General features: G+C 46.7%; 7 protein-coding genes across 7 annotated transcripts; 4 read left to right on the top strand and 3 right to left on the bottom strand.

Moving 5' to 3' along the window:
* Positions 1-1855: 1855 nt before the first annotated feature.
* On the top strand, positions 1856-2062 carry N7455_008631 (uncharacterized protein; the record flags this gene model as incomplete). Its single annotated transcript, XM_065605924.1, has 1 exon — positions 1856-2062. One exon carries the CDS (start codon positions 1856-1858, stop codon positions 2060-2062), a length of 207 nt encoding a protein of 68 aa, XP_065460873.1.
* Positions 2063-2686: 624 nt separating this feature from the next.
* N7455_008630 (uncharacterized protein) lies at positions 2687-3037 on the bottom strand (the record flags this gene model as incomplete). The annotated part of the gene is made up of 4 exons (XM_065605923.1): positions 2687-2701; positions 2760-2808; positions 2863-2891; positions 2948-3037. 4 exons carry the CDS (start codon positions 3035-3037, stop codon positions 2687-2689), a joined length of 183 nt encoding a protein of 60 aa, XP_065460872.1.
* Positions 3038-4785: 1748 nt separating this feature from the next.
* Positions 4786-5885, bottom strand: N7455_008629 (uncharacterized protein; the record flags this gene model as incomplete). The annotated part of the gene is made up of 2 exons (XM_065605922.1): positions 4786-5225; positions 5288-5885. 2 exons carry the CDS (start codon positions 5883-5885, stop codon positions 4786-4788), a joined length of 1038 nt encoding a protein of 345 aa, XP_065460871.1.
* A 518-nt stretch (positions 5886-6403) lies between these two features.
* On the top strand, positions 6404-8838 carry N7455_008628 (uncharacterized protein; the record flags this gene model as incomplete). Its single annotated transcript, XM_065605921.1, has 2 exons — positions 6404-7255; positions 7306-8838. The coding sequence occupies 2 exons, from the start codon at positions 6404-6406 to the stop codon at positions 8836-8838; spliced, it is 2385 nt and encodes a 794-aa protein (XP_065460870.1).
* Positions 8839-10619: 1781 nt separating this feature from the next.
* On the bottom strand, positions 10620-11789 carry N7455_008627 (glycosyltransferase family 32 protein; the record flags this gene model as incomplete). Its single annotated transcript, XM_040962396.2, has 1 exon — positions 10620-11789. The coding sequence occupies one exon, from the start codon at positions 11787-11789 to the stop codon at positions 10620-10622; it is 1170 nt and encodes a 389-aa protein (XP_040807159.2).
* Positions 11790-12421: 632 nt separating this feature from the next.
* Positions 12422-13939, top strand: N7455_008626 (acyltransferase family protein; the record flags this gene model as incomplete). The annotated part of the gene is made up of 1 exon (XM_040962404.2): positions 12422-13939. One exon carries the CDS (start codon positions 12422-12424, stop codon positions 13937-13939), a length of 1518 nt encoding a protein of 505 aa, XP_040807152.2.
* Positions 13940-14656: 717 nt separating this feature from the next.
* Positions 14657-15811, top strand: N7455_008625 (uncharacterized protein; the record flags this gene model as incomplete). Its single annotated transcript, XM_040962400.2, has 1 exon — positions 14657-15811. One exon carries the CDS (start codon positions 14657-14659, stop codon positions 15809-15811), a length of 1155 nt encoding a protein of 384 aa, XP_040807158.2.
* Between the last annotated feature and the right edge of the window lie 239 nt (positions 15812-16050).

The raw sequence follows: 16050 nt of genomic DNA, 5'->3' as shown, positions 1-16050 counted from the left end.
CGCGCAATTTTGAACCTACGTGTCTTCCGACCTTACAATGTTTATGTCCGCAATTTTCACTAATATCCGACTCTGCTTCTTCAACGCTTCAACCTACTGTACTTAGTCCATTCGCTCTTTAGTCTAACCGCTCAGTAAAGGAAGAGGTTGCGATTGGGTTAAACAGACTTCTTTCCGTCATATATAGCCGCGCTGGTTCATATATCATGTCCCAGTATCAACTTGGATGGATAGCCCAACTATATGATTCAATGTTATCCATGGAAGATTTTTCCATTTCTCGTAACATCGATACTCTTGAGGCTGGTTCCGAACCTTGGCACCGAAAAGCGGGTAGACCCGCACCCAAGTACATAACTCCCGTGGGACAGAGCACACCCAATAATGTAGCTTAATCTACTTTTGATCTTGTAGATCCTCCAGATGGCTGAACGCTGTGGCCTGCAATAAACCCGGAACCAATAAGGTCCGGGTGGATCGTTCTGGCCTGATTTCCTCGCATTCTTGGATCAAAGTGCAGGGCCATCCCATAAATGCTTGTTTGTTAGGATTGAATATATCATGATTCGTTCCTTGTTTCCTCATCTCCTTGGTCGTAGTATTTACAACACAAAGACTGTTGCATGATATATGGTGACTAAAGAAGGCAATTCCATAAAATTGATCCGGCGAAGCGCATAGATTTAAATGCAGTTGGTTAAGTAGGAGATGAGGCATCGGCTATTGCGCACACTATACCCAATTTGCAGACTATGTAGGAATAGCGCGTATTGATAATTTGTTGATATCGTAATATATCCCACTGATTACTTGCATACTTCGTCCTGAGCTAAAGAACGCATCATGAGATTGTCGTAATAATTAGTTATCCGACCATAAAGCACTGTGTTATATATGTTGTATATCGTTCATTGCAAATTCTACATCCTCCCATGTCTTACACCGAAGAATTACCGATTCCAAGGCTCGGTGTCACAAAATGGTGACCGAAGAGTGAGTTTCGGCATAATCACCAATGCCGAAAAGAATAGTCGACTGATAATCTTCTATAGTGGTTCTGCGCCCACATCCGTGGTGGTATTAAACCTCGCGCAACTTGTGAACTCCGCGATAAGACAATGCAACCGATCTCCCAATAAAATTTGTTTCTTGTTTAACTGAGGTATTAAAGTGGTTGTCGCGCGACTTGGGTGATTCTCACCCATTTCTTACCCTATCTACTCCGTATGGCAGTCCTTTTTACCCCAGCGGCATAACTTGTGCTATATATCTCTCATTATAGTTAAACCAAGTACATACGACCATAGGGTGTGGAAAATAGGGCTTCCCGTCCGCTCAGCCGTACTCAAGCCACACGCCGGTGAGTTAGTAGTTGGGTGGGTGACCACCAGCGAATCCTCACTGTTGTATGTTTTTGCTTTTGCTCTCCACTGTTTTTGGTTAACTGTTTGAGTGACCGTGCTAGAGTTTTGGGCATTGTTCTTCTTTGCCTTCAAGAATGGAAGTCCCAATATAGAGCCGTTGTGAGATGGCCCCCAAATTTTCTGGGGTTCGGAGATTTAAGCCGCAAGACCCACGCAGTACAGCAGCCGAAATCGGCCAAATTATCATGGAAGTGTGATTTAATTCCTGTCCAATACTATGGTTAAATAGTATGGTGGGAGGGTATTAAAAACCCAGAAACACCTTCAGACCTCTAGGATGGCGTGCTCCATACAAATTTCATATATTGTTTAGTTGGCTACGTCCCTATAGATTGGAAAAAATAGTGGATTGATTCTGGGTCATTTAGTGAAGGGTCGAAGAAGACGGCTATACCAAATTCCCTGAGCTTATCAAGCGAACCGTCGTCTACATGAATGAGACCACTACGCCAGTGGCTGCTGGGGCCAAAATGAGCCATCTGGTTCAAAGATTTTTGACATGCCTAGATGAGAAAGACGACGAGAACGAAGATCTGGAGGAGCCAATTGTGCTTGAGGGCAAGGACAGAAGACGAATTGCGATACATTTTGTGGACACAGCGCTGAAGGATATACGCACTATTCAATCTGCTATCTAGTTATAGTCAACTCCCGCCTTGAGGCGTTTCCCTATGACCATGAAGACTCGATGATTATGAACCACATCAATAGGCTCATAAAAGGGTCTATCGGCTCCTAAATCCCCCAAACAGCTTTCAAACCATATCCAACTGATCTCCTTTCTTTGTAAAACATAAAACACTGGGTAAGGAGCATAAAGGCCACCGATTAGAAAGGGACCTTGGAGAGAAACCTGTCAGAATGTTCGAGGGAGTGTATGGATGATGGAGTGAAAATGTTGGGGGCAATTAATCAGACACAAACTAAAGGGAGGCTGCACCGACCATTACGGCAGGCTTGTCTATTATTGCAAGAAACCAAAGATCAAACACGTACTACAAACAATTCTGCCTGGCGACAACTGCCATTTTGCATTTTTCAACAATACAAAGATGCAAACCATCTGAAGGGCATACACAGTATCCAGAGGAGTATTCTAAGACTACTTTCCGTCCATTTTTAATCCGCTTTATATGTGTGGTTTGATATTGATCCTAAGTAGATCTACCTGGAGATATTCATTGCCATGTAAACCTATGTTGACTTTCTGGGACTGTTCATCAGGCGGCGATCCTTAGCTCCTTCTACACCACGAAAGACGTTTAATAGCAGCGTTTCTGCGGAAGTTAGAAATCCCCTCTCGCAGCGATAGTATCCGGGATGAATAGAACATACACAGCAGGCCCGGACATTCCCGGAAGAAGAACCACACTGGACCAAGCCCCTATGGATAATTAGGACCTCTTGAGTCGATTTCCTACCATTCAAAAGTACTTACTGGGACTCACAGGAAGCTCCGTGGACGACCTATCAATATGTCAGATGTATTCCGCGCTTGACTGATGGCCAACTATGATACATACCTTGCAGCTTTCGCCCTGCTGTCTGGCTTCTAGGTTGGGGGAAGCGAAGGCAACAGCTAGGAGGGTAGCGAAGATGGCAATGAGGCGCATATTGAACAATAGTCAAGGTTGAAGATTGAAATAGGTTGGATTGATTTGGCTGATGATTGCGTGATGATGAGAATGAAGTAAAGAGGACATTGCCTCCTCTTTATAGCCCTATGTCCCCACAGCCTCTTCCGGAACAGGATAAAACAGTGCAGGGTAACTTGGGGCAAGTTTTCTGGGGGCAGACAAGGATTCAGCCTTGTTTGTATGCATGTGTCTGTCGATCAGCGCCCCAGAATCTCGGCATATGCGATGATCTTTAGCCAGCCTCCTTAACTTTCTCTACAAAAGGTGAAGTGTTTGGTTTCTAGTCAGCAACTCTGATATTCTAACGTAGCTTTTATCTACTCAAGTTAAACCCGATACCGTTATCTTAGGCTCTCGTTATCGGGCAAAAGCTCGGGGACTACTGATACCCCCGTACATTTAATCCACCGGAGGGCAGGAACATGATCAAGCGTTGAGATCGACATGGTAGATCGTCGCCTCGTGATTTCCCGCCTTGCAGGATGACGGCGTCGTCTATATGCACCCCAGGGCTGACTTCTGTGGGGTCACTAGGTTCCTTTTTGTTTTTTGTTTTTGTTTGTTTTTAACATTTCCGGCGTGAAAGAGGTCCTGTCCTTAGCTCTGGTATTGGTATCAATAGGGTAGGAAATGAATTATACTAGCCTGCAATGCATTTGGTGTACTTATATGTTGTATTTCGAATCATTCCATTCGATGCAGAATAACTCAGCATGGTTTATCAGCCCCCGCCCCCAGTGTGCTATCTTCCTTGGCAATGTAGGCCAAGAACTATGTGACGCATCTTATTGTGTCCTCTTTGCCCGAAATTTGGGCATCGGTATTACAATTAGGTAGCCTGTAACTGACCTATCGATTGTTCACAAATTTGGCGTGTACCATGCTTTTGTATTCGGGGGTACTTAGCAAAAGATAACCAAGCTATTAAGGGTCCGATGTGTAACTTGTAATCTAACCATATCACGCTCTACGTCAAACCTGAGGGAATCAGAGCCGCCGCTCTTAGTCTCGTCCTATCTATAGCGCACTCACCCCTATCACCCCGGCCGCACGATGCTAATTACAATTGATTCTAAATGAGTGGAAGTATATGATTCTCTTTCACAAATAACCTGATACATACGACCATAGGGTGTGGAAAACAGGGCTTCCCGTCCGCTCAGCCGTACTTAAGCCACACGCCGGTGAGTTAGTAGTTGGGTGGGTGACCACCAGCGAATCCTCACTGTTGTATGTTTTTTGTTTTTGTTCATATCTCGTCAATTCTTTGATTTAATTGCGTTCCTCCATGGGTGGTGGTATGGCAATCAATGTATGGACATATTTCCTTTGTTGGCCAGTCATAACCGTCTGTGGCATTGTCTTCGGCATACCCTGTATGTAGTATTTTGTTTGCAACCTCTACACACGGGCAAGGGTCAACATATCTACCAGGTGGCATCTGAAGTTATATAAATGGAGTTTTCTTCCTCGAATATAACACTAGAAACCAGGCTTCGGAAAATATTCTTTCGTTCACGGAGTCTAGAAAGTTGAGAGATAAAAGAAGGCCTAGGAGGCCTTGAGAAACGCCTATACGCGATACTCAAATACCTACTACGCCCCCAGAAGTGAGCTCCGATTCCGAGGCCTAGCAAGCTGATGTGCTTTCTATGCTCCCTCTTTCGCTGATTTGACAGTGTCCTATGTGCTCTGTACATTTCTATATCCACCACAGGCCATTTTCACTTCCCCAGTTGAACAAGAACCGAATGTAATCCATTCAGTCCCAGAATAAACGACGTAATTACTGTGGCCAAGAACCGCGATCCCTGACATAAAACAGAGATAACTGCACGTAGTACAATTTCCTGCACTCCGTTGAAACCATCCTGTTGGTTTGGGGGACCAGGAGTAAGAGTATCCTTAGGCTCGGTGATAGTAGTATCTGGGTCGGCTTGTTCTTCTGGCTCTTTCATAGTATTCGACTCGACGAGCGTAGAGGTCGAACTATCCATGAACGATGTGGGTCTCGTTTCCCCAAAAGTGGGTGTACCCTGGCTAGTGAGTTGCCCTACTAACGCGATAAGACTCTCATTAGGGAGACATCTGGCGCTAGTTTCTGTGTCATTCTCCTTGTCTTCACAAGAAGCACCAACTAGTTTGGGTGTTGGGTCCGGAACCTCTACGAGACGGGGGGTTAGTGGTTGAATGCTGTCTAGGACGTGTTTGTTAAGGTGAACCTACCAACTACGGGGTGCAAATTCATGTCTATCATGGCATGATCGAGGTTGCTGGCGAGTTCTGCAAAGTTTTGATCTGGATTCACATCGGATGTAGGGTGGATTGAAGCTCTGGTGCATGCCTTTCGGCTGCGCGGCGGATAGACCAACCGCTGCTTAAGTCGATGGTGCCACCGATGCAACTTGACTTCTATTTGAAGATCGAGGAAAAACGGTTCGGGGTCATGATGAAATGCAACGGCCGAGTGCACAGTCGAGTGGTGGATAGCCTGGTTATCCAGCTCATTTTCGTCCAAATGCCATACGAGTTGCTGGTATTGGCTGGTTCGAGAATTCAACGCATCGTGAGACGAGGAAGGTTCTGCGGCAAACCGCGACCCGGTAAATTTCCACCGCGATGCATAGCTTGTATCTGATCTTTGGGACCAGCCACCCCCTTCAATGTTGATGCCGCCGGTTCCCACTTTAGGGTTGACCTCTAGAGTCGTGGATACTTGTCGTTCCCTTTTTTCCCCGCTCAGAATTTTGGGACCAAAGAACTCTGCGACTTCGAGGTTTTCGGCGGGTAAATCTCGGATTGCGTATGCATGCTCAAAATTCATGGTGATAGTTGCTTCCGCAAGTTTGCAGTCGGCAGGCTGGTGGAAGGTTAGATCTAGATAGATCACGCCCGAGGGTTTGTTATGTAACTGCCCCCAGCGCGTCTTAGACATCAGAAAGCAACAGTCAATCCGAGTTCTCCCGACATTAACGTCACAGAGACTAGCACTCGACTGTGTTTGACAGATATCGACATATCTCATGGGCTGCGAGCGAGAGTGAGTGAACGGCATTATTGTTGTAGTGGAAATTTCCACCCTGCCTTTTCTTTTCTTTTCTTTTCTTTCCGTCAAAGTCAGCCTACAGTAGGTGCTCATGCAGTTTACTAAGTGGAGATACATTCTACCCTCATTTTATTGGAAGAAAAATCGATGGTTTGGGGCCCAATGGCACAGCCCCGTATTTAGGTGCTTATGTACGGACTACGGAGTACTCAGCAGACAGAGTGATCTCTCAAGTGCATTCGTTTATTTGTTGTCTTCCCTCTGAAATTTCTCTCACATCGCTCCATATTTTCTATATGTCTGTCCATACATCTTCTGGGTTTGAAAATGATGAGTACCAGGATTATGATGAGCGGGCGCATTTGCCATATCCGACTGCATCAAAACCACCTGCTTTAGCCCCCCGACCAAGAACTTCGCACCGCAGTCATCCGCCCCATGGTTCACCCTCCGCTTCGGGCCGTCACCCAACATCGCGACGGATGGCGCCAGAACATCAGTCGTTCGCCCCTCGAGGCCGAAGACAACAATCACCAGATTCCCCCGATAGTGCCGATTCCACCGACGAGTACCCGCCCAATTTTGGTCGAAATGATCGGAGGAATTGGCAACAACCTATGCCACCCGCCCCTGGATATGCTCCCAACCAGTGCTCTGGTCTATCTAAAACTCCGTACCCGTCTGCTCCACCCTTTCAGGTACCACTCGATTTTGTACTACCTGCCGGAGACCAAGCCAAAGATGTCACCGTTCACCTTGACCTGGATGCAGCCGTAGACATCAATCCTGACCTAGAGTGTCTGTCTCGTAACAGGCTGGGGCATTTCAAGGAGGCGTCTCGCCTATTCGAGGAACGACTGGTAATTCACGTGGATTTCTTCCCCGCTGTAGCTGAATATGCAGATGTTCTCCTAGAGCAAGGAAGCTTTGGCCATCTTCACGATTTCCTCTCCACCCGGCTTAAGGACTCTCGGGTGGAATACTCCGATGGAGAGGTACAATTAATGAGACTCGTCAGATCTCTCGCGGAGATGTACACTAAAGGTGCATTGATACCCGCATTGGAAATGGCAGTGGAAGTACTTGGGCTCCGGGAGAGAGAATCGAAAGATGATCCACCCTGGTCCAAATCGTCTACAGGGATTCAGGTGTGTGGTTTAGGTTGAACATAGTGATCATTGGGTTAATTCCTTCTTAGATCCAGTTGGTGGAAGCCTGTTTGCGCATTATCACATATGCGGTCGCACACTCGACTTTCTTGCAAAACAAAACTTTTCGAATTCTCTTGGAGTGGAATCCGACACCCCCGGTTACGCAGGCCGTGCTGGGGGTCCTCCACTCCCATAAATCATCAAGGACACATTTACAGAAGCCATCATCCCGCTCCAATAACAACGTCACATTTGATGCTCGGGCATCACAAGATCCCGTGAAGGATACCACAAAACGAAAATACCCTCTACTAAGCGAATGGTATCGCTTTTTAGTCAGGGAAGGCTTTTTCTGGGAATCACACCGGATATTACGAGCCATATTGCCATTACTTGGGGATGAGCTTTGTGGGCAGTATACTATCGATGGGACGCTAGAAGTCTTTGCCGATTTAGACGAGTTACCCAAAGCACCGGATATGTCTATTGGACAAGGGGGGATATCAAGGAGCGACGAACAGCTTCTTTTCACCGAGCTTGCCAATGCATCTCTATTTACGGCATTTTTTAACCTTCATACCAGCCCCAAATCCGTCCAAGCAATTCAACGTCAATTTTCGCAGAGGGCACATTACCTAGCAACGTCCATACTTTCAACATTTCCCCATTTGATCAACACTCGGCCATACTTCGATTGGGTGCTTCTTGAGGCCACACAAGGGTTATGGATGGGTGTCCCATTCCAGCCGTCGGTCACTCAGTCAAGACTTGCCGCTCGGATATGGTCTCGGGACTCTACCACTAGAACTCAATATCTTCAACCGGGGCAAACAACCGCATATTCCAATACGACCATAGAGAACAGGCTGAACATTGTTGCCCACAGCGCGAAGGAGATTGGAGACCATCATCTACAACAATGCATACTCCAATACCTCGTTCATGGCGCCTCCAGCCCTGAAAGACGCCTCACTGTACTGCAAGATTTGGCTCAACTTTGTCAGAAAGATATGCAAGATCTTACCAGTTATCTTCAATGTTTAGTCGGTGAATACCCTTCTCATTACAGCTACAACTTTGCCGATGTGAACAAGAAATGCCTAACGCTCCAGCGCCTCTTTGAGTTTGACAACACCTTTCCCTCATGCTTTGACTACGATTTCGAAGCGCGGCAGCGTCTGAACATTGTTTTCTTCGACGTCCCATCGCTAGCTCGGTTGAGAATTTTAGTACGGTATAACCTGCTCAAGAGTATGGGCCGCAATATAGAAGCCGACCGGGCAGCGGTACGACTGCGCCATACTGAAGAACATGTTCCACGGCATATGTTACCTTATATGTGTAGCAATTTCACCACATGTTCCGGATGTGCAGACTGTGGTGGCTTAACAAAAGAGCCGTCCCCGATGGGAGGGATTAACCCTCCAACTTCTGGACCCTCTTCAGCTACACCACCGGCTGGCCCGGCCCCATACCAAACCTACCAAACACATCGAGCCCTTGGGCATGAGCGCCATGAATCCCATCTTGGCAACAACGATATAGTGAGAAATGTGGAAAAGATGATGAAGGAAGATTGATTTGCAGGAACGAAGCGAACTGTATTTAGGGTCGAGCAAGAGAAAAGTGTTTATTCTGGGACGAAAAGGTGTCCGTGTCACAGATAAATCAGCAGATGTAGATAGACCAACCTGGACTGCCAAATCGTAAACCCTACGTCGCTCTCAGGAGGGAAAAGCCGGCAACAGTGCAAGACGTAACGAGGCGAATCTTTAAGTTCTCTACAAAATTACATAAACTAGATATTATAAAGCGAAAAGGAAAGGGAGGACCTAATAGAGCTCGGCGAAGTTGAACCTAACCTCAACATCCACGGACCCTCGGAGATTCGCCTCAACGACCCACAGTGAACCTCCAGCGCATAATTCCAGCGCATCTTTCCTGATATAGATGGATAAAATTGATGAATCGTCCTAATGCACTTACACTTGTTTTAATCAGCTATCATGGTAGTATTTCAATCACTTAGTCCAAACTATTGAAATGGATGGGGTAAATATATATATTTGGGGTGGGAGCGGGATTGTTGAATAATATACTACAAAGTAATATACTAAACAGCAGGTAGTAATTTAGAATGAATCATCTACAAAGAGTATGTGAACTGAGTCAAATTGTAAAACTGTCTAATCTCTTCATACCTGGAAACGAAACCATATTTTTGTCTTTCTTTCCACCCCTTTATCTTCATCTACCCCTCACTATGAAATGTGCATTTGTAATGAGAGAAACGGAAAAAATATAGGAAAATGAGCGGTGGCAGCGTTAAACGCCGGATTCTTCTTGGCTCCATGGTTCGTACAGGGGTTTGTAGAAGGCGAACATGCATTGGAAGCAGTCTGGATTGAAATGCCACCCTGAAATACAGAATCCTCGAGTTTGTATAAATCAATATGTGATAGAGGCGTCAAACTGCATTGAGGCCGCTAATCTCGATTCTGTAGAAGTCCTGAATCTTTGGCATGCTCAAGAAGCGACATACGCATGAAAACAATTATGGTTTAGCGTTGAACAGATCCAAAGACATGTTAATTATGATAAATTAACTTCGATTTTCTACATATATAAGGGCAGGTGGGCAATGCCCACACGCCCGTTTATAGGCAATGTCGTATTTTAGCACCAGGTATTGTATAATATCGAGAGCGGCAGGGACGTTCTAAACAACAAAAACAGCAAAAAGGAAAAATAAAAACATACAACAGTGAGGATTCGCTGGTGGTCACCCACCCAACTACTAACTCACCGGCGTGTGGCTTAAGTACGGCTGAGCGGACGGGAAGCCCTGTTTTCCACACCCTATGGTCGTATGTATCAGGCTATGTGTGTAAGGGAATTATAGAGTGCCAAGGGTCGAGTGTTGGTAGGCGATTGGGATAGTGATTGGACTACGTGGTTGAATAGTAAATTCTGTATAGACAAATAATAATCAAGCACAAGTGAAAATATTATTGATTGGAAAAAAAAAGGGTTAGTTGCCCTTTCAATTGGCCCGAGCTCTGGTACATCTCTGAGAAATCTTCCACTCCGTCCAAGCCTGTCGCAGTAACGCCATATCAATACCTGCGGAATGAGGCCCGATTTGTCCAAGGGTCAGACCCTGTCTCTGTAGGTCATGAACCTTTCGTTTGTTCTTCGCATTAAGCCTCCGCCGGGGCTTGCAGCTGTTCAGACTATCCGCATGGTGCTGGGTCGACTGAGCTTGTGCCTTGGCTCTAGTGAGGGTTCTGCGAGGGCTAACATCTAGCACACATAATCACATTGCCAGAAAAAGAAAATTGAAAAACATCGAAAACATTCCCTAGATAGGGGGTGGTTGCATATTTTTTAGTGCTTCCCCTATTGCCTGGAATGTGGTAATCTGCCGTTCCTGCTCTTCCTGAGGCAGAGCAGCAAAAGCACTTGTTTCTTCGTCCCACTTCCTCACACAGTCCACATCCCAATTGCACCTCTCGACCTGTCCAAAGATCGGGTGATAGAATCGTGGGTGACGGTCTGGCCACGCGGATGCATGGTAATGGTGCTTGACCAACGCCGTGCGCGAATTATGGTTGCCCGAGTCCGAATGACCTTGTCCAGCGGCGAACGCTTCAACCGTGAGAACCAGAAACCCTCCGACAAGTTTCGACTCCGGTATGTCATGAAACATATTCCATGCAACTTGCTTGCCCGTTGCACGGCTCATTTCAGATAGTATTGCGCTTGTAAAGGCGGAAGGCCCGGTGCCTGTGATCACATCATCGAAGTCCAGCTGAAGCTCTGAGATTGGCCTTCCTTGCTCGATGGAGAGCTGATTGAGCCATTCGAGAATATTCTCTACTAGTCGCATCATCACAGGCTGTCGAGGCTTGCACATGAATGTCCATTGACAGAAGGATTGAGATTTTTGACCTAGTATAGGATGGTCGCGGAAGTGTGGCTCATCGATTTCGACACCAATAACCATGTTGATCTCGTTCTCATCGCGGCTGTTTGGGATGAATCGCTCAACGGGTCTCAATGCCTCCACGTCTATATCAGCATAGACACCTCCCTCTATGTACAAAACAAGATATCGAAGTAGGTCGGCTTTGATGATCGGAGCCGTTAAAGATCGGTATGTTCTAACGATATCTGGTCGATTCATCCCAAGGGGTCCGAAGTTCGCTTCAACATAGTCGAGGTCATTCTGGTCGGTCAGAACTTCGTACCTATACCCCGGGTTTTTCGAGATCCAGCTGCGCGCTACTTCGACATCACGCCCGTCGAATTCCAATGGATTCACTTTCCAGATCTGCCAGATTTTCCTGGGAAAATTTCCACCAATATTGCCCGTCAGCTGAGTAGAGTACGATTGATTCTTGACAAAGTCGTGCGACGTTCTGGTGACACAAAAGTAGATGAACAGACACAAAGCCACTAGACCCCCATGTGTGAATCTGCGTGCCTTCTTCGGAAAGAGACTGGGAACTGCGAAATTCTTCTCCAGCATGACTGGACCTGTGATGTGATTTAATTCAATGACTTGTGTAGGACAAGCATCAAAGTCGAGAAACGAGGAAAATTGTTAGTACAGGAAAGCAGGGCCTTATTTCCCTGATGACAATGATAAGTAGATTACATACAGTACTTGTCATCGTAATTAACATGTGGTATTCGTTCAATACACTCACTAACACAATAATACCTGTCGCTGGCATGGAAATGGTCAAGGGTTGAAGCTTAACTGATTGGATTCGGACGGCGGAGCCAATAGTAGAGGCCAGTTGGACGCAGTTATGGATTTAGTTCAGAACGCCATTTAGACTTTTGTACTCACATACAACCCCAAAGCTTGCGACAATGCAGGGGTGAGATGGTGGCTGCACGGAGGTCACATCGGGTCATATCCCCGAGGTCTGTGGGGGAAAAGAGGGGGGAAATCTACCCGCAGGTTTTTATGGGCCTCGGCACTACACACTGGGGCTCGTGGGGTTCGCTAAGGACTAGTACTCACTGTATCCACTAAATTCACGTGTTACAGAGCTGTACTGACAGGCTGTGTAATTCTGAAATGAAATTGGGGTTATCTTTTGATCTTTTCAAAATTTCAAGGGACTCTCTCAACTTCAATCCACTCGCCCAATGCCTATGCTACACCCCTCAATCGAGAAGTCTTCACCTCAGTTGTTGAAGTCAAGTCCAGAGCGAGCCCTCGAGAATGGACAGTGGAAACCACAGCCTGCCCATATGACACACTCTCGACATGGGATGTCACTATCCTCTTACATGGTTCCCTTCCTGCCCACATTCCTTACTGGGCGGACAACTAGCGACAACAACACGAATGAAAAGCAACGGGTACATAGCAGGCCCACCGCATACCTAGATGGATTGCGAGGTTTTGCTGCTCTATTAGTCTACTGGGGACATCATCAAATTTGGGCCCACGATGGCGGAGGGGTGGGAAATGCCTTCGAGTTAGCCTACGGTTACGACAACAAGTACTTTTTCGCATGCCTTCCTGGTATTCGAACGTTCTTTTCGGGGGGACATTTTGCCGTCAGCGTCTTTTTCGTGCTCTCTGGGTACGTTCTTTCGATGAGGCCACTGGTAATGATCCAGGATGGCGATTATGTTGGACTAGGTAAATCCCTTTCCTCGGCCGTATTTCGCCGATGGTTTCGTCTATATATTCCAGTCATTTGCACAACGTTATGCTACATGACATTTTTGCACTTGTTCAAGATCGCCGCTATACCAGAGATTCAAGGAAGCTACCGCGCGGAGCTGTGGAATTGGTACGCCGAGTTCAAGAATTTCAGTTTCCCTCTCCGAACAGGCGGCGAGCCCTGGTTCACATACAATTTCCATGCTTGGTCTATACCCGTCGAACATCGAGGTTCTCTGGCTGTCTATACCGCAGTTCTGGCCTTTTCAAGATTTCGTCGCAATGCCCGGCTTCTAAGCGAAGTCGCGCTGGTTGTGTACTTTTTGTACATTGCGGATGGAGCACACTATGCTATGTTTATTGCCGGCATGCTTTTAAAAGATCTCGACCTCCTCGCCATACGAAATGACTTGCCCCATTTTTTTTCCAGACTGGCTCCCTTCAAGACAGTCATCATGACTGTTCTCTTCTATGCAAGCCTTTATCTTGGAGGGGTCCCCTCACACACGGACAATTTACAACAATTACGTGACTCATCAGGGTGGTACCTCTTATCCTTCCTAAAGCCACAGGCAGTGTTCGATTACAAGTGGTTCTACCTGTTCTGGGCCGCTGTCTTTCTCGTCGTATGCACATCTCACCTCCAGTGGCTCAAGACATTCTTTACCACTCCATTCAACCTGTACTTGGGCCGTATTTCGTTTGCATTCTATCTGGTTCACGGACCGGTTCTGTGGACTTTGGGGGACAGACTCTATGCTGCAGTCGGTTTTGTACGCGATTCACACCCTCAGAATTGTCCCTGGTGGATTAATCGCCTCCCCTTGCCTAACTTTGGTCCTCTTGGGCTTGAAGTCAACTTTTTCGCAGCGAATCTGGTTCTGTTGCCCTTGACTATCTGGCTGGCAGATGTCACGACTAGACTAGTCGATGAGCCGGCGGTGAAGTTCTCTCAGTGGATCTATCGAAGGGTGCTGGTTGACAAACCCTGACAATCCTCCGCATATGTCCATGATCTGCCTGGTTTGTTTTCAGTATCCAATGCAAAGCGTTCTTCTAAATTCTAAATTGTTGTATAATAACAGTCTTGTAACCGGAAACGAAAGTTACGACTAGCCCGGACCCCGGAGTTTAGGATACCAGTGAATCATCAAATTCTTGTAATGGCATTCGCGACATTCAATATTGAGAATTCTCTGTTGGAGGTAGTTTTTCTACGGCTTTGCAAAGATATCCAGGTCACTAAGGTTTCGTAATCATGCTAAGGATTGTTAAGAGTTGTGGACGATCGAATCACCCCTCAATTCAGTGCCGTGTTGGTTAAAGCCCACCTGTTTAGTCAGGGTCAACGACAAATCTTGGCAAGCCTTTCTCTAAAATAAGACTTATAACTTATAACCTCTTGCTACTATGTCCTGTCTACACTCGCCAAACTGAACATGGCCAAAAAAATAGCCACACACCTGATACTTATTGCAGGGCTATTGTCCGCGATAATCCTCCTCGCCAAATTTCAATCCAACCATCTGGGCTTGCAATCTAGATTTCTGTTTACGGGCTTTTCTTCGGGCGGTCCATATAAGCAATCACACATCGATGCCGGACAATCCGACATAGCTTGTACAGGCGTTCATGGCGAAATTTTGCCGCACTGCCGAGATGGCCAAGTTACGAACGGGGACCGAAGATATCCTGCATCCGACAAAGACATGTCTCAGACGCACCACATGATATACTCGGTGTCGACCCCTGGTCGAATGTATTTTAAAATTGACTTCGGAAAAAGATCCGTGATCAATCCCAGTATAATCCCCCACCCTGAGCTGCTTGACACGTGGATCATCACCGCGCAACTTTACAAGGCCCAGTCCGCCCCAGCTGCCTCAGTCTGGTCCGCCGAACTCGTCTGCAATGCCGCATTTTCAGACGACAGGCGAGTCCTGAGCTGTCTGGAGCCACCACTGCAATTACCCATCCCAGCGACCTTTGGTGACTCCAACAAGTGTGTCGGCGACCTTTCGTACTTTAGCCTCAACGTTGGGCCACATGATGCAAGAGTGTTCTACGGGCCCGAGATTCCGTACACCGTTTACGGCTCCAATTCGCTCTTTACATGCTTCGGACAATGGATATCTGATTTCCGAATCTTGGTGGATTGGGGGCTAGACACCATAACTGAGCACGAATTCCGACAGTATCGTGAGCTGCAACGTCCAATTCCATGGGGTGCTGTTGAGAAGAATTGGTTTCTCTTCTGGGATGATTTGGGACAAATGTTCCTACACCATGAAATTGCACCGGCGCGTGTGTTTTCAAAACTCGAGCTTGATGGCTCTGTGGGACCGAACTTGGCGCCGATGACCTCTGGTTCTGACCAAGAATGTCTCAAGAGATTCTTGCCTGCGACGGGAAAGATTCATCAAGCAACAAACTCGCTAGCTATCACTCTATGTGCACGATCTGACCAATCTTGCCAACCTGATGCCACTAATACCTTTGTGCTCTTCATCATCCAACAAAAGACCTTCCAAGGTCTTCATCCCGTATATGAGCCCTATGTGGTGCTGATGCGGCGTTCGATGCCATTCAAGATCTATGCAGTCTCGTCAAAACCAATCTGGATCTTTGGTCGCAGCAGTAGAACAGAGAAGTTGGATGAAGATTCTTCCACAGGATTACCGGAAGATGCCTCCGAGATGCTCTACATGACCAGCATCAGTTGGAAAAGCCATGGTCAAAAGTACCATGGGTTCATTGATGACACACTGTTCTTAGCTTTTGGCAGGGAGGATTCAGACTCTGGTGGTATCGACGTCACGGCGGGGGACCTTCTAACAGAGCTAAGTATGTGCGCTGGATTTTGATTTAATTCTCTAATACTGTATAACATTTATGCTGGCATGTTTCATTCTCAATGGGCCTAAAGGTAGATACCACTTCTAAGATGCGTAGTACGCAGGCACGTTCGGGGCTCGGGGGAAGAATTTAATTTAGGTACATGTATGTGTATGGTACTGTAAATAGTACAACGTACACGAAGAAAACTAAAACAAGCATCTCTTTCAGGGCCCTTTCTTTCTCTTGCGTGAATCTTGGTCGGTGG

This window comes from Penicillium solitum (genome assembly GCF_028829755.1).
Source record: "Penicillium solitum strain IBT 25940 chromosome Unknown utg000005l_segment0_segment0, whole genome shotgun sequence".
Classification (NCBI taxonomy): Eukaryota; Fungi; Ascomycota; class Eurotiomycetes; order Eurotiales; family Aspergillaceae; genus Penicillium; species Penicillium solitum.
The sequence above is the reverse complement of the archived record's forward strand: the minus strand, read 5'-3'. Positions and strand labels throughout refer to the sequence as shown.